This window comes from Myodes glareolus, chromosome 11, assembly GCF_982192425.1.
Source record: "Myodes glareolus chromosome 11, mMyoGla1.1, whole genome shotgun sequence".
Classification (NCBI taxonomy): Eukaryota; Metazoa; Chordata; class Mammalia; order Rodentia; family Cricetidae; genus Myodes; species Myodes glareolus.
In genome coordinates this window covers 24,627,622-24,650,062 of record NC_142036.1, presented here as the reverse complement: position 1 = coordinate 24,650,062, position 22,441 = coordinate 24,627,622, and the positions used below count along the sequence as shown (strand labels likewise).

At 52.0% G+C, this 22,441-nt stretch overlaps 1 protein-coding gene across 2 annotated transcripts in view; it reads right to left on the bottom strand.

The window, feature by feature from the left end:
- Itpk1 (inositol-tetrakisphosphate 1-kinase) overlaps positions 1-22,441 on the bottom strand; it is a 134,298-nt gene that overhangs the window by 13,528 nt on the left and 98,329 nt on the right. For both annotated transcript variants that reach the window (XM_085697854.2, XM_085697855.2), the window contains exons 5-7: positions 5,720-5,818; positions 5,223-5,263; positions 2,786-2,951 (exon numbers count right to left, since the gene is read on the bottom strand). In XM_085697854.2, coding sequence (XP_085553980.1) covers positions 2,786-2,951; positions 5,223-5,263; positions 5,720-5,818 — 306 coding nt within the window. The remainder of the gene's footprint in view (positions 1-2,785; positions 2,952-5,222; positions 5,264-5,719; positions 5,819-22,441) is intronic.

Below are 22,441 nucleotides of genomic sequence, written 5' to 3'. Positions count from 1 at the left end.
AGAGGCACTCATGGTTTGGTAGCCCCAGCCAGGGACTGCTGCTGGACTAATCGCCCAAACTCTCAGCATGGGGGCCACCCCACTCAACTTCCAGTAAGAGTGGGAGGCCAAGGGGGTGCCACGGGGAAGTTTTGCTCTCAGAGAGAGAAGAAAAACAGATTTGCAAGGAGGGTAAACAACCAGATTGGCTCAGACATCTCAGCAATGCAGGCTAGGACCATACTGTTTGCAGCCTTTGTGTTCAGTCTCCTGTCTTTCCCTATGGGGCATGCTACCATCCAGTCACTGAACAAAACCCTGCACCTGCAGCTTACCTGCTTAGTCCTCAAGGGCTCTCTCACCATCCCCAATCTTTGCTCCCTGAAGACGTCATCTCCAATAAAACTGGCCCTCCGGTTATGGCTCCCCTGTGTTATTCCTCAGATTGCTCATGAACCTGCCTGGCTGGCTCCTGGCTGGTCCTCTAGCATACCACCCAGGGCGAATCTGTGGCCATGTGCAATAAAAGCAGCATTTATGACTTCAGGCGTCCGGGAGTCAGCTCTACAAACTACAGACCCAGGTTATCTGCATCTGCAAAGTCTCCTTAGAGCATGGCCTCACTTGTTCATTTGCATATCGCTTTCACACTGCATCAGCATCAAATGACTGGGAAATACTTAGTCACCCTTTCAAAGAAGTAAGAGGTACCACTCTCAGTATCCTTAGGACCAGGAGGGAGAGGGAGAGAAGAATCCTTACACAAAGCTAGAAGCCCAAGGCAATATGGATTCAGGGTCAAGGTGCAGGATGAAAGAACATCAGGAAGGAGCCGAAGGCCACGAGAGTGAACCACGGGCAGAGAACACGCACAGAACACGAGCACAGAACACGAGCACATTCGCTGTGTATTTTTTAGTGGCTCTCTAAGTGAGACGTCCTTGGGTTCCAGTCCAAGGTACCTGTAATGTGCCATGGCTAAATAAGTCACACACATAACTTTGGACACTGGCATGTAAAGAACTGAAATGCACGTGAGAATCAGAGAAGAACAGCAGCTGTGGAGTGAAGATGGCCTTGTCTGTATCTCAAGTCAGGAGATCTAAGCCCAAGGAGGACATGGGAAGCTGAGGGACCTACCACACTATGTGGCCTGCGCTGGAAGATTGGGTGGGCTCTCGAAAGAAGCCAGAGCCTCAAAACCCCCTTCCCAACTAGTCAGGAGAAGGTGCTGCTGAAGCCTGAGGTCTTGGTCAGGCTGAGAATAGGCAGGCCAAAGTTGGAACCACGCCACTTCCGGAATAGACAGACACACTGAATGCCACTCTGATCCCCAGCCCACCTCCGAATGTTATGCCTCAGGGCGCTCCACGGCCTAGAAACAATCAGAAGAGAAGACACACTGACAGGTTCTTGCCTTCTCCTGGCTCCCAGTGCCAAGGCGGAAACTGGCCCTAGTGCTTTACAACCAGGAAGGAGAGGAGGAAACAGTGAACAAACACGCCTTTGTGGGAGCAGGAACGGAGATCAGATGCCACATTTCATTCAGAGATGAGAAGATTCGGGAAAGAAAGGAAAGGGCGTGTCATAAGCAAGGCAGAACTGTGTGACGTGTGCGTGTACATGTGGTGTGTGGGGGGGTACTGGAGATGAAAACTGGACCCCTTTATGCTAAGAAATACTCTGGTAGGCAAATAAATGTTTTGTAAAAGCCTTGGTCTCCTCTGTCGCATAGCCTGCAAGAGTATCTCTTGGTGGTGTATGTGACTAGTGTCAGGATGGGGCTGTCCCAAACCACCTGGTCTCAGCAAGGACATGAGAATCCACACATAGCTGCAAATTGCCTGCCCTCTCCTGTGTTAAATTGAAAGAAGCCTCAGAGGGGACAACAGGAGGAGATGTTGCAAAGGGATGGCGACAGTCAGTTCCAGAAAAGGGCCCTCCAGGGGTCTTGAGGAAGGCCTCTGCTTACTCTGCTGGAGCTGGTGAGGCCTTCAGGCCGCACCAGGGAATCCAGTGTCCAAGAAATCCTCAGAGAGAGCCATGTTGTCCTGACCCACAGACTTCTGGAACTTGCCTTAGAGGGGGTTTCAGGACATATTCTTATGAGCAGCTCCAGTGTCAGGACATCTTTAACTGAACGGCTCAGAAAAGCTGGTACCCAGGATGGATGGAGGTGAGCATATAGTGTTCAAGGCTGCTCTCAAGACCCTCAGGGACAATGAGTCATGCAAACACCTCTACCACGTGACATCCAAGGGATGCCAGGGGAAGGTCACTGCAGCCTGGCAGGAGTGATTATGCCCACTGGGACTTGCCTGAGGGCCTCCACAGGGATCTTTGTGACTCTGTAGCTGCTGCCTGCTTTGGAAATCCTGATACACCTTGACAGTTGCGGAAGCCACAGATAATTCCAACTCAGAGTCCCCGTTTGGAAAGCAATGCAGAACAGTCGGTAGTCACCTCCCTCCCTCACTTCCCACACCTGCCTAGCCACACCTACCATGGCATACTCCTGAGTATCATCACTGGGTGGGTCCAGGAAAATTCTTGAGGGACAGGAACCTCTAGAAATTTGCTAGAGTTGGCAGTGGCTCTGAGCGCTGGAGCCCCACAGTGCCTTTGGTACATGGTCTCTCATTGGTTCTTCTGGACCTTTTTAATCCATCTACTGTATACAATTTTTTCAACTTAGGCCATTTCTCCCTCACCCAGAAATAGCATGGAATACCAGGAGACAGACACTGGGTATCCATCATGGCCCTGCCCCAGGCACAGAGTGACAATACGAGGGACAGCGGATTACCTGACGTGCCCGCAGAGAAGTTCTTGAGGGAGGGTCTCTGGACCACTGTGTAGGACTCGCCCACCACAAACACCTTGTAAAGTACTGCATTGTGGTTGATGAAGTTCTGGACCACACAAGGGGGCTGGATGGCGTTCAGTCCCTCCTGGTTGAACACAATGGCCATCTGAGGAAACAAAGACCAAAGGCTCCATCAGAGTCCATCAGCTTCCTGCCTCCGACACAGCGAGGGGCTTGTCACTTTCCTGGGCACCACCACCATGACCGCTCCCTGGCCCTATGACAAAGAGCTGGTGCCCAGGATAGACGGAGGTGACCATATGAGGGGCTCCTCCACCAAGTCCAAGGCTGCTCTCCGGAGGGTCCTCCAAGACCCTCAGGGACAATGAATCTTTCTTTGAGGATTCCCAAAGAAGAGTTTCAAGGCATAGTGAGTGGAACAGTGGGCAGGAACACCTGTGAACTGGGCAGCTCCTGTTGTGGGGAGTGGGGCTGGTGCTGGCAAACCTGGTACCCATTGGGTCTGCCGTACAAAACTCCTGAGAACCTTATTCACTGTCATTCTGAGGAATGGGGGCCCTCTAGGTTGGGTGTTCTGCCACAAAGATCCAAGAGGGAAAGACAGGAAGCAGTCGCGATGAGCCAGGAGTAGGAGGCCTTGGGTCAGAGTCACCTTGGGTTATAACATCACTAAGTGCAGGAAGCCTCACATCACCCCCATGTGCAGGGAGCCTTCATGTACCCAAGGACGGGGTGCACATTGCCGGCTGTGGACTGGGAGAGCACCCAGTGCTGGGACAGCAATAGAGGACATGTATCTACATACATCTGGGGGTCTGTTGGCCTCACTGGGGGTTGATGATCACACCTAGGGGTTAAATGCCAGAGACTCCACAGCGTCCTGCCCCAATGTGAATCCATAAATCCCAACACAGAGCAGCTGTTCCTATAATAATCAAATCATCACTGTGGGCCAGGTTCCATGGCAAACTACACAGTAACTCCCTCACCACATTTGACAACTGTCAAATCCCCAATTAGAAATATGGGCAGAGGTTCAGAGAGGCACAGCAACTGCCTGGAGGCGCACAGCAGGTAACACGCAGCCCTGGCGGTAGTGTTGGCTCTGCACTGTCCCAAAGCTGTGTCCCCTGTCCCCTCCTGACACAGGCTACTAAGTCCTTGAGACAGAGGAGCTACTTGGTGGTGGCAGGGGACAGCACTGCGGCTGCTCTGGAGCCTCAGGGTGCAGCTGCAGCTGGGAATCCAAGCAGTCAGGGTCCCCCTCCCCATGGCTCTTGACCTTAGCAGACAGCTGCCCTTGCAGCTGGTGGTGACTTCCTTCCCATGGCAGGGCCACCTCCTGGCACAGCCTGTCCCCTGGTGTTCTGACACTGTTTACATACATTTCCCCATAAACATCAGCCAGGAGATGGTAAAAGCCATGGCATCTGGCCTTCCATTTTTAGTCTTCTCCTGGGAAGTACTTCTGATCCCGGGAAGTACTTCTGACAGCCGGGCTATCTGGGTGGGCTGTCCCCACAGAGCTACTTAGCTCAGCCTTGAGGATGTGGGGCCTTGGGGGCTAAGAAGACTACAGGGATCCAAGGGCCCTCAGCATAGCCTCTGCCCTTCTTACCCAAGTCCTCACAGGCTTACTGTCCCATTGTCCCCAAAGCATCATCTCTCCAGAGACTCTGTACTGGCACTGGGACTCCTTGCCACCAAGGCAGGGAGGGTATCCATGCAGAAGGCAGGGCCTCAGCACATCGAAGGTATGGGATCTAGTCTCAAACTCAGCTGAAGCAGCAGCGCTGAGACTCCTCTCCAAAGCTTCTTTGGGAGCCCAACCAGTACCTATAGTGATAGACTGATGGACTCGAGGCTGGAAAACCAAGGACTCACTAGCCTGGTGACTTCCGTGGGCTCTGCTACAAGCTGCAGGTGTGTGTCTCTCAAATACACACGTGGAGGACCTTAGCCCCATCATGATGGCACTTACAGGTGGTAAGGCTTGGATGAGATCTCAAGGATGGGTCCCTCTTGAGAGCCCTCACGAGAGTTCACTGTCTCCCCTCACAGGTCTACACATGCGTAAAGCATCAGAGGATGCACGGAGAAGGTGGCCGAGGTACGCTCTTACCAGAACCAGGCTGTGGCCTTCTGAGCTGGGAGGCATGTCTGCTGTGTAAGCTGCCCATCTGGAAGCCTCGTCCCAGGCAGACTAAGCCAGGGTCTAAGGTGGGGAAGGCAGCCTTAGAACTGGGGACAGGAAGTGGGGTGAAGTGGGGGATAGGACAAAGCCATGGCGGTTCTTCTGCTGACCTACATCCCCTGCTGCTCAAATCAGCAGCAGCAGGCGCAGCTCTAGCAACAGAGCCTAGCAGGGCCCCATGAAAGCGACGGTGATGCGCGGACAGGAAAGTCTTCCACTTACCTCATGAGAGTTGGTGCCATGAGCCACTCTGGTTTTGCAAACTGTGTGGGAGAGACAGAAGCAGAGAGGAATCAATAGGGCTGGTAACCACATGGCCAGACAAGGGGGACTGGGACCCTCCGGATAGGAACCTCCCAGCTAAGTATTAACCAGGCCCAGCCTTGCTATTGCGTGAGACTGGGGGTGCATTTGGGATGGTAGGAACTCTTAAAGATGCCTTCAGCAAAAGACACAAAGGGCTGGTGGGACCTAAGGAGATGACAGTCACCGTGTCAAGTCATGTCTGTGCTCAGGGTAACATGGACAGAGGTCCCAGGCCAGATAGGAAGAGCTCCTTCCTCACAACCTGCAAGGACCCTATCAAGGTATGGGCAGAGGTTGAGACCCAGGGCTGTGTACTCTTCTTGGCATATTCAGGGCCTTTGACTGCTTCAAGAAAGCTCAAAACTACGGGAACTGTAAGCATTACCCTTCTGTGGGGACCCTGGTGTACATACTGAAGGGGAAGGCCAGGCCGTTCTGCTCCAGCAGCCTCATGGTGTCATCTCCACACAGGCTCGTGAGCTCCATGAAGGGTGGTGAGCAGATCCTGTCATCTAGGGCAGAGGGAGTCTGGTCAGCACACCCCTCCACAGCCACCCACTACACCCACCTCCAGTCCCCAACTCTGCAGCCCTGTGTGCATGTGTGTACAATAAGCCAGGTGTAGTTTTTCACATTTTCTGCCGACACAAAAGCCCTGATGTTTTGGTTATGAGCCTAGCCTTTAACGGCTGATCCATAGCTCCAGTCCTCTGTTGGTATAAAATTCTTATAAGCTAACTGGAAAATGTGAGGCGCAATGAAAACTCCCGCAGTTTTACAGCTATAATTACTAAATTCTTAGTCTTTGAGTCTATGTTTATACACAGAGAGCTATCTAACCGAATGCCACGTTGTATGCTGAAAATTAACCTGATGCATTGCTGTCACCTCCTTAGCTCGGGAGCCCTTTCCGCCATCAGTATCGTGGTTTCCTGACCATCAGAGACAATCACTGTCACGTGGTTAGCTCTGAGCACAGGCTCCGCATTGTGCTGACGGGCCTCCCAAACATCCTCTATAGCCTGCAAAGTCACCCTCTAAGGAGGAAACTGAAGTCAGATGGAAGTAGGCTAGCCCCTCACAAAGATGCACCAGGCTCCCTCCTCGACCTCCTACTCTCCCTGTACCTCGCGATAGCCAAGCCACGCACCAGCTATGCCCACAGGTCCCAGAGGGTGTGGCTGTCGTCTTTGATGCTCATCCTGTGGGATCCTTTTAAGCATTTTATTTGTGTGTGTGGAACAGGGCGTGCACATGCTGTGTACATGTGTGGAGGGCAGAGAACAGCTTTCCCAAATTGAGTCTCTCCTTCCATTATGTGGGTCCTGGGGATCGAACTCAGGTCTTTAGGCTTGGCAGCAGGCACCTGATCTCATTGCCCCCTCACTCCATGAGTTCTAACACTGCTGGACTGGGGGCAAAGGCATGGAAACTGGCTTGCATACTATTCATACTTCCTGATAATTCTGTTGACAGGCCGGGTTTGGTTAAAGCAGATGACTGGTGGGAAAGCAAAGACATTTTCAATCCCTACTGATTATTTAATTACTGGTTTGTTATTGCTGCTTCGTGTCATAGTCCCCACCCCTGAAAAGACCATGAGCTCCCAGGAGGTGGGTCACTCAGGACGGGGCATAGGGACTTGGGAAGGCTGAGTGTTAGCGGGGCAAGGGTAGCCCACTCCCCACAGACTTGGAAACCCAGTCCAAAACAAGCCAGCAAGTGCTGTCCCAGAGCACCTGGCCCCATGGCCCAGCGGCATGGTAAATCAAGATTCAGCCTCATCTTCCTCATAATGTTTTCATCCTCATTCTCCTTAGGCAAAGTTCAAACTCCAAGTAGGTGCAATAGTTTGGGGGTGCAGTTTCTCGGGGACCCTGGGAGGGGGTCTAGAGCCAGTGTTTGAAGACTGCTCCAGTCATTCATGCTCCTTCACTCTGTGGCACCTGGCGTCTGACTGTACAGATTCGGCAGATGCTCTCTGTACAGGAGCAGCATTTCGCCAAGTCACGTGACAGTCCCAGGAGAGCAGGCTGACCTAGCGGCCCACGGGTATGGGGTTACCCACTGAAGTGTACGGCCTACTCTCGGCCACACCGGCAGGCCCTTCCCTCTATAGCTGTGGAGGGAGGATGAAGACTGTACAGGGGGCTTTGTGCCCCATGGCTGGGATGCCCACACCTGTGGCCCAGGACTTGGCCCTCTCCCCTCTTTCAGGAAGACTCAGAGGCTGCTGGGATCCTACCAGCCATGTTCTCTAAGAGTGCACAGTCTCCCCTCAGCAGAGCTATCAGAGTTGGCGGATTGGCCTGCCCTTCTGAGATCTCAGCATCTTCCCTGCTGTGGCCCATTCAGACTTTTTATGGCAACATCTCCATAAACTCTTGTTCTGTGCCACACACAGTTCAACACAGTTACTCACTGTGGTGGTCTAAATGCAACAGGCCCCCATAAACCCACAGGGAGTGGCACTATTAGGAAGTATGGCTTTGTTGGAGCAAGTGTGGCCTTGTTGGAGGAAGTGTGCCACCGTAGGGGTGAGCTTTAAGGATTCCTATGCTCAGGATACCGCCCAGTGTCTCAGTTGGCTTCCTGTTGCCTGCAAGATGTAGGACTCTCAGCTGCTACCTCCAGCACCACGTCTACCCGCATGCTGCCACACTCCCACCATGACAATAATGAACTGAACCTCTGAACTGGAAGCGAGCCACCCCAACTCAATGTTTTCTTTATAAGAGTTGCCGCGGTCATGGTCTCTCTTCACAGCAATTGAACACTCACCCTCACTGGGCTCCCTAAGGAAGCACCCCTGTTACCCCATTAACAAATGAGAAACCAGCAACAGAGGTGAAGCTCTTTGCATGGAGCTCTACAGTGAGCAAGCAGTGCAGTCGGGGGCTCATGCCAGTGGCTTGACCCCCAGGTCTGAGCTTCTGATCACAACTACCCTGGCAGACATATCCTTGAGGATGACTGACTCACGCTCACAACCAGACAAAGTACTGAAAATGTGTGTCAGCGGAGTGCTCAGCTACAGGTGGGACACTGACTTCACCCCCCTCCGAGACCACCAAGGAAGACTGTCAAAGTCAGAGGCTGGGGAGGACTGAGCAGCGGTGTCCTCTGGACATGACAGGGCCTCTGCACTCAGGAGCTCACGGTGGCTGTGCCTGCACAAGACCTATATGAGATCCAGCCAGTCAACATTCAAAGGGGGGGGCTCACAAGCACCAACCCCTGATGTATGTGGGCCTTCTGTCTATGTGTTATTTTCATTGGTTAATAAAGAGACTGCCTTGGCCCTTTGATAGGACAGAAAATTAGGTAGGCGGAGTAAACAGAATAGAATGCTGGGAAGAGGGCAATGAGGCAGATGCCATGGAGCCAGCCACCAGGTCAGACATGCTGAATCTTTTCCGGTAAGCCACCACCTCGTGGCGCTACACAGATTATTAGAAATGGGTTAATCAAGATATGAGAATTAGTCAGTAACTAACTCTCTAGAGATAACGGGCCAGGCAGTGTTTAAATGAATACAATTTGTGTGTTATTATTTCTGGGGCTAAGCTAGCTGTGCGGGAGCCGGGCGGGATAAAAAGCAGGCCTGCCCCCAGCTCCTCACTACAAACCCCTAACTGAATAGGTGTTGGCAGGTGACAGCTTCTTGGGGAGGGAGTAACAGGCGCGGCCAAGGGTAGGTCATACACATCAGCAGAGAGCCCCATGCCCATGAGTACACAGGCTGCAAACATGGGTCTCAGTGAGGAGAGAGAGAGGGGGGGGGAAGTTGGGGTGTGGTGAAGTGGGGAGACAGATGGGTGGGGATGGATCTGGGAGGAGTTAGGGGAAGGAGTAGAAGATAGATATAATCAAAATACATTTTAAAGAAATCTCAAATAATTAATTAAAATTTGTTTTTAAAAAGAAGTACCCACTGAAAGCCCAATCCATGTGTCCAACAGCATCATTCCCACCCTGTGGCAAGTCTCCCAAGCCGGCTGCTTCAACATGTATCCATGGAAACCAACTCTTCGCTTCACAGAACCCCTCCCATCACAGATCTGTGGACTCCATCTCCTTCAGTGCCCCACAGCCTAGAGCAACTCACACAGGTTAAACTGTATGCCCTGCTGAGGTCCCAGAGTTTCTGCCCATCTGCTACAACAGGACTCGACCTGAACTGTCCCTGTGCCCAGGCCTGTGACCCATGCTGCACACATTCAGGAGCTAATTTGGCTATTAGATTGGCTGTCGTGTCCCAAAACATTTTTTCTCCTTTAAAACAGGTCCAAAGTGCAAGATTACGGACTTTTTGGGTTATATACCTACCAGTCTTTGGTAGTCCAAGGCGGGAGGATTGTGAGTTCAAAGCTGCCTGGGCTACACGGTGAAACTCTGTCTTTAAAGAGGGGGTAGTACTTGAGGTGACTCAGTGGGTGAGGACTCTTGCTACCTAGCCTGATTCCCACGGTCTGATCCCTGGAGCTCATGAGGAAGAAGAGAACTGATTTTCACAAGCTGTTCTCAGACCTCCACATATGTGCTGTGGCATGTGTGTGCGTAGACACACACATACAATAAATAAATGTAGTTTCTGAAAAGGGTCAATGACAATTAACTGTAGCTGTTATCACGACTGTTCTATTCACTAGAGAGTTATGATTTATCCCTCATTACACATAATTTATAAATTAAACTTTCATGGTGCTGGGGATCGAACCTGGGAACTCACAAAGGCTCAGAACTCTGCCACTGAGCCATAACCCTGGAACTGTATGTTAGAATGCACTGTAGGGGCATGTGAATAAGGAAAACCACAGTGAGACCAGGGCTCAGCACTGTCTGAGGGTTCAGTCAACTACTGAGGAGGGGGGTGTGAATAAAGAAAACTACAGCAAACCCAGTGCCCAGCACTGTCTGAGGGTTCATCCAATTACTGGGGGGTGGTTAGAATTCATCTTTCATGGGTTAGGGGCTGTCACAGAAGTGGGAAGCCATGTCATCATCGCAACAGATGTTTTTATAAAGCATTTGAGGTGCTAGAGAGAGAGATGGACTGCCTAAGAGCACTGGCTCCCCCTGCAGAGCGCTGGGTTCAGTTCCCAGCACCTACATAGTGGCTCACAACCATTTGTAACTAAACTTCCACGGGACCTAATGCCTCTTCTGACCTCCACAGGTACCAGGACTTCATGTGGTACAAAAGACATACATATAAGCAAAACGCTCACACTTATAAAATAAAAGCTAAGAAAAGCATTTGATAAAACCCAACAGTCTTCATGGTAAAAATATCAATGAACAAGATGCAGAAGGGGTTTCTTTACCCCTGCTGAACCCAAGGTGAGGGCAGAGAAAGGATGAGCGTCCATCTCTTCCCAGAGGTGTCTGAGGTCACTACACAGAAAACAGGTCACATCCAGCACTGAACAGATCAGTTAGCTCTGCCTTTCGGAACTCCTGAATAGGTAAGAGGTGAGTCTGGGGAGTTCGTGGGGCCAAGAAAGAGGGATACACTCACCTACTGATGCTCTAATTCATTTAGCCAATGTGGAGATGGCTATCCACACCCTGAACTGCTGCCTATCCTAGGCCTCCTTTAGGGAAAGGACACTGGGATCAAGGCTGTACCAATGCCATGGTCAGTAGGGGCTCCTATAAGTTTGGGCCCAGCTGCCAACCTGCCACCACGAGATCAGTCTTGAGTGAAAGCAGGTCCTGCAAAGCAGACACCAGAGAGTATTCATCCCGTACTGCCCTGCTCAAGCCCTGGTAGCCAGAGTCATCCCAGCACGCTTGTGAGATCACAGCGGGCTAGAAGCCATTACTGTTTCCATCTTGGTTTCATCCAGCACAGCAAACAGACAGCCTCCATTAAATACAGCAGCAGATAAAACAGTGGTACCTAGGTACAGAGGTGAGGATGGGTCCAGGCCCTGCAGTATCAGGGCAGGAGTTTTGGCTGTCCACCACCTCAGTTCCCAAAGATGTACCACTGCCCGAGGAAGGGGAAGTATCTGCAGAGGCTCTCCAGGCTCAGTCACAGGAAATGCTGGGTGTCCTCACCAGTGGCTCTGTTCCCCAACGTGAGGGTTGAATAAAATAATTTTTGGTAAGTCTGTGCTGGGAGCCAGAGAGGTTATTTCTGGCTCCCGGAGGAAGGGTACTGTTGTTGATTTATCTGTCATCTTATTTCTGGACGGGATTGCTTTTTTTGGGTAGATGGTGGGTTGTCTCCCTGTAAGGGCTGTAACATCAGCCCCTGAGAAGCTCCGAGGCTCCCAGCTTCCCACTCCGCTACTTCACACAGACAGCACGAGGCTGGAGGGTCCTTGGGGAGGGGCTAGCCCCAGCTGCTGGCTCTCACCAGCCTAGAGAGGAAACTCACACAGGAACGGCACTGGCACCCAGGTCACACACAGTGTCCTGTCCACTTTGCAGGTAACAAGTGAGTGGACAAGGCACAGAGGATGTCACAGGCACTGCTCAAGCTGGCTGGCTTGACTTTAACCCAGAGCCAAACCACTCACTAGCTGAACCGTTGGTGGATGTTGAACGAACAGAATTGGGTTGTTAGGAGCACGCAGCCCGTGCCCAGCTGAGGAGACACACAGAAAAACAGAAACATCCCGAGTCATGGCTATGCACTGTTTCATGTCCAGCTTCCCAGGGCGTGTCAGGTGTCCAAGTTCAAAATCAAGAGCCCAGCTCTCATTGGCTGGCCTCAGTATATTTTGTTCTCATCTTTGTTGTTTTTTAAACACATGATTTTTTTTCCCATTTCTGCTTTAATGGAACATTGCCATCCCCTCCATTCCTATGATTTTGGATCCTTGGCTGCTTGACTGGTGATATCCCACCCCTCCCCGACATGGAGTGATTATTCTCTACTACAGCCAATGTCAGGGACATCTCTCCTACATGTGGCTCTTACGTGTGGCAAATTGCTTCTATAGACTGAATTCCCAGGAGTGAGGTTTGGGGGGCCACAGGAATGGACATTTCTTTGGTTCTTCCACACTGCGTCCCTAACAGATGGAAGTATTACACTGTGACACCAACCATGAACGCCCATGCTCTCCCAGCCCTGGCTGGTCCTGTCTTTAGGCAGTATCTTTTTTGGGGTGATGGGGGTTGGGTTCGAGACAAGGTTTCTTTGGGTAACATTCCTGGCTGTCCTGGAACTCGTCTTTAAACCAGGCTGGCCTTGAACTCACTGAGATCTGCCTGCCTCTGCCTCCCGAGTGCTGGCCAGGCAGCCGGCCAGCACTTGGGTCCCTGCTCAGCCGTCTGGGGTGACGACAATAAGCCATCCCTGTGTGTACAGAGCTGCAGCAAGGCTGCAGGAGGAAACGCGCTGTGTGTGACATAGAAGAGACAAGCCATCAGGCAGAGCCGGGTGGTCTGTCCTCATGCTCCTCCGGGGCACACGGAAGGCACACTAGGCTCCCAGGAGGGAGGGCAGTGGATATGCTCAGCACTGACATCTTTGATGCTCGGGACCAGGAGACTGTGGAGACCAAGCCATCTGGGGGAAGAAGGATCCCCCAAAATAAAAAGTGGCAGTGGTGATAAGCATGACCTGAGGCCCCAGAGCCGGTCCTGTCAGCACCACCACCTGTGCATCCAGTCAGGACACCACACCTCTCTCTTACCCGGCCCCCCATCTGTAAGATGGGACAATTATGTCTCTCACCTCCTGGCCTGCTGACGGATCACAGGAGGCTACACACTCTTGCTGGGCATTTGGGAACTGTCAAGAAGACAGCCCTGTTACAATATGCTAGCACCCTCTAGAGGGCATTCGGGGTGCCCTGTTTCAGCTCACACAGCACCCTATCATCCAGGCCTGCTCTGCTAGGACAAGAGACTAGCCCTGGACTTCTTCCCAGCCATCACCCACAGCCAGCCTCTCTCCACACAATCCTCTGCCCCAACCTGTGGCTCCCTGACATCTGACGCCTCCCAGCAATAATGTCTTGCTGCTGTAGGTTTTCTATAGCTGGAGATCTCAGCTCGCTTCTCAAGCTCTATCTACCGGAGTAGCTCACACTAAAGGACTGTGCCCAAGTCCTGGGGTTCACACGGAAGCCCCAATCCTCTCAGCTCAGGGAGGATCTCTTTAATGAGGTATCTAAGTAAAATGAGGTCACTGGAATTGGTCCTAGTTCAAGAGAACTGGTGTCCTGAGGAGTTCAGAGCTGAGCATAGTGACAGAAGCCTGCAACCCCAGCTACTCAGGGAGTTGAGGCGGACAGATTACAAACTCAAGAGACGCTGCCTCAGAATTTAAAGAGAGCAGAGGTGCCAAATGATAAGAACACATGCTATCTTGAGTACCAGCTCCTACATATGCAGTCACTATAAGTCCTAGGAGGGCAACTGGCTGGGGTCATCTGGAGCCATTCGGGGATGAGGGGGAGCATTCCACAGTGGCCCCAGCTGCTGCTCTGCTCCCTAAGGATTCAGAGGCCCTAAGGCCTCTGGCTCCATCGCCCTCCCTACTGACAACTACAGCAAAACTTGGCCCCCTGGCTACAGGTAAGCTACTGTGAGGGGATGCCACTGCAGCTGAGGGAGCAGGACGGGAGGAAACAAATGTCCAGGGTGTGGCATTTCCCAGCAGTTGCCAGTGTGACCTGAGGAAGCATACCACAGGCAGTTGGGTGAGAGGTTTGCCTCCAGATCAAGATGGTGACCTGACTCCTTCTCCGGGAGCCATGCAGCTATTTGCACTGGGAATGTTCAGAGCCCAGGAGGTAGGAGCCAGACACCGGCTGGGACAGGGCCAGACATTCCTGAACCCTGACCAGCTGCTGGAAATGTGGATTAGCTCAATGGCAGCTGTCCCCACTGATTTACGGTCCCCCTAGACCCTAAACGGGGCTGTCCCCACTCCGCTCCCAGCTTCAATTCCCGAACTGCAGCAGCCCCCGTGTTTCCAAGACACATAAAACAATGCTCGGAGTGCACTCTCTGCAGGATGCATCCAGGAAGCAGAGATGTTAGCTTGACCCCAGCAGAGACTATGCTCTCCCTGAACAAAATGGTATTTTTAAACCCTTTCCTCCATTCCAACGGGATCCTAAATAGTAAGAATAGGAGCAACAACTCTTCTCTCAACCCCAGAGAAGGGGAAACTCCGTGGAGGATTCATTCAAACAGAAATACAAATGGCCAAGAAGCACAGGAAGAGTGCTAAGCCTGTCTAATCGTGGTATTAAGATGAGACGGATGTCTTTTCCTCGAGACAGGCTGGTGTGGTTAGACAAGCTGTTTAAGGGTAATACAGCAAGGTCTGCCAATGTTTGGAATCTCAAGCAAGAAATCCTACTTCTGGGGATAAATTTTTACAGAAATATGGAGAAACATCGTAATAATAAAAAAAAAAGCTAGTCCGAACAAAATTGGATAACCCTATGCACCCAAATATTCAAATAAATGATGACTGACTGGCTTACACGCCGGAATATTATGCTGTTTGGAAAAGGTAGGCTTGCTCTCCCTCTTTTTAACACTGACTCAGACATACGATATGATAAATATGAGGGGGTGCAGGCTGTAGCAGTGCTTGTGAGTATAACCCGGCTACTGCCTATCTTTGAACATGTGTATAGATGTCACCTATTTCTGCAAAGCATGAAGACCCTGGAATGATGGGTTTCAGAGCAGCGCTGCTTCTGAAGAGCAGTTAGGGCTGGAGAGAGGGCTGAGATGCTAAGAGCACTGGTTCTAGAAGACTCCAGTTCCATTCTTAGCACCCAAACGTCAGTTCACAACTGTCTGCAACTCCATGGGCACCGCCTGCACGTGGGGCACAGACACACATGTGGGCGAAACACCCATATGCATAAAACAACTGATTGAAAAAAATATTTGAGTCAGCAGCATGGAGGGTCCTACAGGCTGACAGAAAACTCAAGAAAAGATGTTGTCTATTGCTGGAAGTATGGAGACCTTTGCGGGCAACCAGTCTGGAATTTGAGTGTACCGGGTGGAGCAGGTGTCTTGCTAGAAGCTCCACAAAATGGGGGAGGTGGGGACCACTACGTAGATGGCTAGACAGAAAAGTTTAAGAATAACTGTATTTTATTTTATTGATTTTCTGTATTTCCATTTACGAAATCGAGGTGGATCTCATAATAGGGGGCATATCACAATCCATTTAGCACTCCTGGAATACGAAGCACCAGCGCATCTTACGACTGGGAAAACTCACACGGCCCTGGCTGAAAATGTACGCGAGTGCAGCCATCAGGGCGCTGAGAAGTGTTACTGCCAATGACACGCGCGACCCAACACGTCTGACACTTTCCCCTTTCCTCTGCTGGCGCCGCCCGAGGCACCAAGTGGATGAGAGGGTCTGCAGCACTGGGGCTGCATGGGACAACTCAGCAGGCGTCTGCAGCACTGGGGCTGCATGGGACAACTCAGCAGGTGTCTGCAGCACTGGGGCTGCATGGGACAACTCAGCAGGCATCACAGCCGCCGCTGTCCTTGTCCTTGTCCCTGGTGCTGCTGCCAAGGCCAGGTCTGGGGATGGTGGGGAGCGAGTGTCTACACTTTCATCCCCACACAAACAACCCGCTTCTTTCCATGGCCCTGAATTCTCTAGCGACTCCATCTTCCTTAACCAAAACTTTAAAATGGCTTCTTTTCTGGCTAGACTGTCGGTATTTAAAACATCTTTCAACTCTGCTTTCTGTCCAAGTCTCATTTGAATTCCCTCTGTCTGCCCACTCCCGCAAGGCGACAGCCTTTAACATGGGGAACACAGAACACAGAAGGAACACAACCAGCCTTTGGTACCTGTTGGACCTGGGCTGCAGTGGGAGCTGCCATGAACAACGACTCCGCCACGTTGGCCTGAAAAGGCACAGATTGGGCCTGACGGGTGGTAGTGGCCAGCCTGAAGCTATGCTCCCAGGTGATCTGCCTGCAGTGTACTCTGGCCTCTGGGCCAAAGCCCTGATCTCTGCAGTAACATAGGCTGCTCCAGCAAAGAACAATTAGGATTATTTTCCAGTAACTACAGCGGGTAGGGATTTAGTAACCAATCACTTGTAGAGCATCTAGTGGACATCTGGAACCTTCTCCAGTAAGAGTCACTTCTTATATTAGAGGGTGCTCAGTCCCGGGAACCAGGTGGCGGGGCCCAATGGGATGACCTGGGAATTATTAACCATAGGCCCCGGCACCTCTACGGCACTATCCCTAACAGTCACAGAGTTGGGCAGACACGCAGAAGCCAGAGTACCCTTGTGGTTAGGAGCCAGGCTCAGGAACCCTGGCTAAAAGCAACCAGACAGCCTACATGTCACCCCAAACCTGCTTCCAGCTTTCCTGGAACCCCGAGTCATCCAGCTCAAGGTATACAGGTGCACTCACCTCTAAAATAGGCAAGCCTTCCTTGCAAGAGACATCCCGGGAAGAGCCACCAACCACACTGTCAGACAGACATACAAGAAGCCAAACGGCTGCCTAAAGCATGGCTCAGAGGGGGTGGGTGACGGTAGCTCTCCTAGGATGGACAGCCGCACCCTCACCCACAACACCCACCCCTCTTTAGAGAGCCACTTTTTCCAGAGCTCTAAGCAACATTCTTCTCTTTCCTCTTGGTGTCAAGATTACTCAATTTCAGTTCTGCTTCCAAACTGCCTCCAAGATGAACCATGATTAAATTCCCATAAAACCACAGGCAGAGGAGATTGCTTGCACCATGCACGGCCCTCCCTGGGGAGGCTAGTGTCCGGGACAGGCCATCTGTCACCTCCCCAGCTCATGTGGGAGGTTACGGGAAAAGGAGGGCATGAAAGCCAACCTCACCCTGACGTCCTCAGAGACCTAATGGAGCCCTCTAGACCTTGCCTTTTCCCCAAGACCCTTCATACCTATTATCCCTGAGGACAAGGACACAAACCCACGCCATCCAGTGACACTCAGATGTTTCTCACACATGTCTTCAGTCAATTAAGTAACTGGCTATAGCCATGCCTATAATTGCTCAGCCTGGCAAGCAGAGCCAAGCCTTGGCTTTGGGGACTGTGTCTCTGGACCCTGGCCTTGTGTGGCACAGTGGGTTGTCCCTGTGAGAACTGGCCTTCAAATGCATGCAAAGCAAGTCATGGTTTGTCATCGTCACCTCCTCCCCTCTAGTTCCCCCGAGGCCTGCATCAGGCAACGTCATGTTTCTGGGAGCTTCCACTCAAGTCTAAGCTGAAATAAGGCTCGGGGTTGCCTGTGATTCTGCCTGAGGGGTGGGAGTGCTGGTGGATACGGGCACAGGTATAGGCAGGTCGCCAAGTGACTATCTCCAAGGATAGTTATAGGAATGAGTCCTGGGTTAGGCTCTGATGTGTCATGCAGGAACCGCCCAGTCTCATGCGCTCATTGAGGGGACTGCTGTTGAGCTCAGGGGCATAGGCCACACCCCACATGGGCCAGGAGCACAATGGCCATTCCAAATGCCATTCATCCATGAGAAAGGCAGGTCTCCAAAGGAGGAGCTCACAATTTTGGTGTGGCCTGGCATATCACTAGTGTTCCCTCAGATTCAGCTGGGCAAAGAGCTGCCCAGACTTATTTCCCGACTCCCTTGCAGCTCAGCATTCAGCAAGCTGGACACAAGGGGGGGGGGGGGGAATGGGACGACAATATCTTACAGCTCCCAGAACCTTCTGAAAAATAAGTAGGGTTTGTTCCCTTTTGCTCCCCATCCTAACAGTTAGATCTCAGGATGTAATGGCTAAAGGTTCAGCCACCGTTGTGGACCAGGAGGACCATGCAATCACACAATGTGTTTCTGAAGCTGCCTGTGCGCTCATCCTCTGGGCCTTTACACAGAACAAGGAAAGCCCTATTTTACTTATGCTTTGCTGTCATAGCAACTTACGCGCTGAGGTTTGAGTCTGGCGGATGTAAGGCAGAGAATGGGTCTGGCTTCCCTTCCCAGCCCTGGGAGGACATGAGCTCTGGGAAGGTGAGGCTGAGCCCGACTACATAAAGGCGGACAGCTGAGGCCAAAGGCCTCCTGTCACCCTGATACTAAAGGGCGTGGCTCTCCTAGGGAATGCTCTGCATGGGGATGATGGCCACATAAGCGTGGACACTGGCCTAGATACTATGTTATTCTTGGGGCGCCTCCCCCAGGGGCCACAGTCATCTTCCTTCCCTAGTCCAGAGAAGCCAAAGTCTCTGCAGCAGCCTCTCCCAGCCCTGGCTTCCCTGAAGGCTGGGTTCTCAGAGAACAGGGAGGGCCACCTCAGCCCGGGGGTGCTGGCAGCTTTGGAAAGGCTAACCAAGTCCCTTCTCTCTAAACAAAAGCCCTGTCGTTTGCATTGCTATAATTATCTGAGGGAATTTCAGGGGTAATTATGGTCGTTTACAGCAAGCCTAAAAAGGGATATATGTGTGCCTCCAAGGAAAAGCTGGGTTTGGGGCACAGGCACAAGGATGCGCTTCCCATGAAGGGGCCCTGCACCTGCAGAGGGGCTGGAGAGATACAGCAGGGAGCCACCAGGGGCACTGCTGTGGAGCCACCCCCTGCTTGCAGGAAAGGGCTCAGAAAGGCCCAGGCCCATTGCTCTCCTGGAAGAATACAAGTTGGCTTGGTGCAGACAATTCTGGGTGCAGCACTCACAGCCTCCCCCCTCAATACTTCCTGCCAGCCCAGGACCATTCGTGCTTTAGGGTACAGTCAATGGTTCTCGCAAGCCCTGGCAGGCCAGGCCCTGCCTGGGAGGACCTACATTAAATCCCCCTATCTTGTGGCTTCTAGGAGACAATGCCTGGGATTCTGGCTTCTGCCTGGTGCCTTCCCTCCAGTGGCCTGTCTCCAGCCTCCCACGTATGTGCTGATGTGAGCCACTGTCAAAAGGTCTAGAACCTAGGTGGCCTTCACAGGACACTGGTGGTGACGGTTAAAAGCTGCTTCCAGCATGTCTATACCAACCTGTTGAGAAATTCATATCGCTCATTCAAGCAACACAATATTGTCCAGAAGCAAAAACCAAGTCCCCACTCTGCTCTCCGGCTTGACATTCTCAAAGCCCTTCATAAGTCACCACCTGGCAGCTTTCTTCAATGCCCGCACCACCCGCGTCTGCAGGCCAGCCCACGGCATGCTCAGGCCTAGCCTAGCTTTGCCCACTCAGAGAGGTCCTTCTCCACGGGGACCTAGGGAAGGAGCCCCGAGCAGGCACAGAGCCCTCCTACATTCCTCTGAATCTGAGTCACCGTGTCTCACCCCCACCCCAGAAAACTCTTAGAGCCCACAGTTCCGTACTTGATGCTGTTGTGCGGCGTTCTCAACCTTCCTAACGCTGCGACCCTTTAGTACAGTTCCTCATGTTGTGGTGACCCCATATTAAATTACTCCAGTGTTATGCCATCACTGTAATGCCGCTACTGTTATGAGTCATAATGTAAATATCTGTGTTTTTCCATGGTCCTAGGAGACCCCTATGAAAGAGTTGTCTGACCCCCAAAGGGGTCACGGCCCACAGGTTGAGAACTGCTGCTATAGCAAAACAAAGAGTCAGCTTCCTGAGGTCAGGAAGGCCTGGCCTAACGCTCAGAGCAGTCCTGGGCACAAGGCCCACTGCTGGCCCTTCTAGAACATTCACCCACTGAAGCCCCCCCCCCCCCGCTCAGCAGGGTGAATTATCATTCACAAAGAAGCCTGAACTATTGGCTTGAGGCCCACTTCCACCGTAGACAGAAACATACACACTAGAAACCAGTGTTTAATAAAGTCTTAATCTAGGAAACAAGCTAGGATGTCCTAAAGACTCAGGAAAGACACCACCATTTTGTGGACACAACAAGGAATGCCCCAGGTAGCATCAGGATCCACCTGGGGTTTGCTACCCCAGTTACCTAGCCACTGGGTTCTCTCCGGAATACTCTGCAACCTCCTAACAGCGAGCAGGCTCCCTAAGGCAGTTTCAGCACTACAGCCTGGTTCCTTGACCACGAGGTGCAAGCTCGCTCCAGCCCTGAGCTGTCCTTGAAATCAGGGTGCAGGGGCCCTGACTTCCCACTCACTAAAGTCTCCAACAAGTTCTAAGACCCACTAAAGATGTTTGAGCCCTGCGGCCGTAGCAGGAACAGCGAGAAGCTACTGTTTCAGGTGACCGTGGGGGCACACAACATTCTATGCTTCTACAGACAAAATCCCCAGTACTCTAACTGCTGCCCTGAGGATGAACCACACTACCCCCATCTAGAGCATGCACAGAACAGGCTAAGTGAACAGTTCACGGCCACATGGGGAGCTGGAGCGAGGTTCCAATCCAACTTCAACCTGTCTCCTTCCACAGCCTGTTTATTAGGCTCCACGGTGGCACCTTCCATAGACCCATCCCCCTCCCCACCCCCAGCACACACACATCTCATGGGCAGGCCTAGAACATCAGGTGAGGCTATGAACCTGCCGTTTTCTTCCACCACCTAATCCTTCCTTCATATCTAATGCTACTTGCCCTTTATGTGACCAGTGTCCAACAGACACACCTTCTGGCTTTGGACCCATCTTGGAAAGCAATGCAAACCATCCATAGCCAAGGAAGAAGGCTGCCACCTGCCTGCCCTCAGACCCCACAATAGCTGGTAAGTAGTGAGGATAGAAGCCTCCAGACCCCCTCCAGGACAGCCAATCACAGCTCTTTCCCAGGACATATTCCCCTGTGGGGAGGAGCTCTGCTCTAAGCAGGACCTTGACTGCACTGTCAGGCAAGCTTCAGAGCAGGCTGAAGGGCCACTGAATGTCAGTGTGTCTGCTCGCTCTTAGGCCTCTACTGTGGTTTAAATACAGTGTGCATCTCCTCCCAAGGTCCACATGATCAGAGGGCCCTAAGGATGCAGTGGAAGAGGGACTGAATCCTTTAAGAGGTGTTTCTCAATCTGTGGTGGAAACCTGGGGGAAGGGCATCTGAACAGCCCTTTCACAGGACTCGCCTAAGACCGTGGAAAAACACAGACATTTACATCACAATTCATTAACAGTAACAACATTCTAGTTATGAAGTAGCAACAAAAATAATTTTACGACTGGGGGAGGGTCACCACAGCATGAATTGTGTTAAAGGGTTGCAGCATTAGGAAGATTGAGAACCACTGCTTTAAGGGATGGAGGCTGGGGTGTGTGTGTGTGTGTGTGCGTGCGTGCGTGCGTGCGTGTGTGTGTGTGTGTGTGTGTGTGTGTGTGTGATCTGGGAGGGGCAGCTCCTAAGGTCAATGGGACTCCTTGGGAGTTTTCACAAGCGGGAGTTATTATCAAAGAAGCAAGTTTGGTTCCACTCAGCTTTTTGAGTTCACAGTTTAAGACGCAACCGTCTGCCTGGTTTCCATCTGTGTCCCTGCCAGTGTCGCTGCCATGAGGGAACACAGCCAAAGAACAGCCCTGCACTGCACTGCCTGGACTTTACCTTCGAAACCATGAGGCAATTAAGCCTTCCCTTTCCACAGATAGCCTAGCTCAGGTACTTTGCTATGGCAACAAAAAGCTGTCTAACGCAGGCTCCAGGACTCATCTGTAAAATGGTCAGGATCACTGTACCCAGCAAACAGCGCTGACAGACAGAATACGGGAGGCTTCAGGCCAAGCATGTGGTGCTTACCCAATAAACGGATGCTCCCATAGCCCTATCCCTTCATTCAGGACTACCTCTAGTTCTGTCTACTGGACTGAGCTCACTTGCCCTGCCCCCGCAGCAAAGGACCATTCAGGTTAGGGTTCAAGGCAGCTAAGGCCACAGACATGGTCTATGTAAGGGGCAGTCAGGGGGACCGGTCTAGCAGCCCCTGGGCTGGGGCAAAGAAAGAACTCTGTTGCTTAGAATGACAACAAAACAGCTCGGCAGGGGACATTGGGGCAGGGAGACTAGGCAGTTACCTTTCATGAGGATCTTTCTAGAATGTCCATCTCACAGAAACATGCCTCGTAAAGGCCGTCTGCTCTCTTTTGGGGCTGCCCTGCTCCCCGGTGGGGTCAGGTGGGACAGAGAGACAAGACCTCTGGAGACAACCAGCAGCTGGCAGATGTTCCACAGGCAGGGGAGTCTCCACCCAGGGGAACAGCGTGTACCCCATGATGCTCCGCAGCAGCAGCAGCAGCAGCGGCATCTCTCTGCATC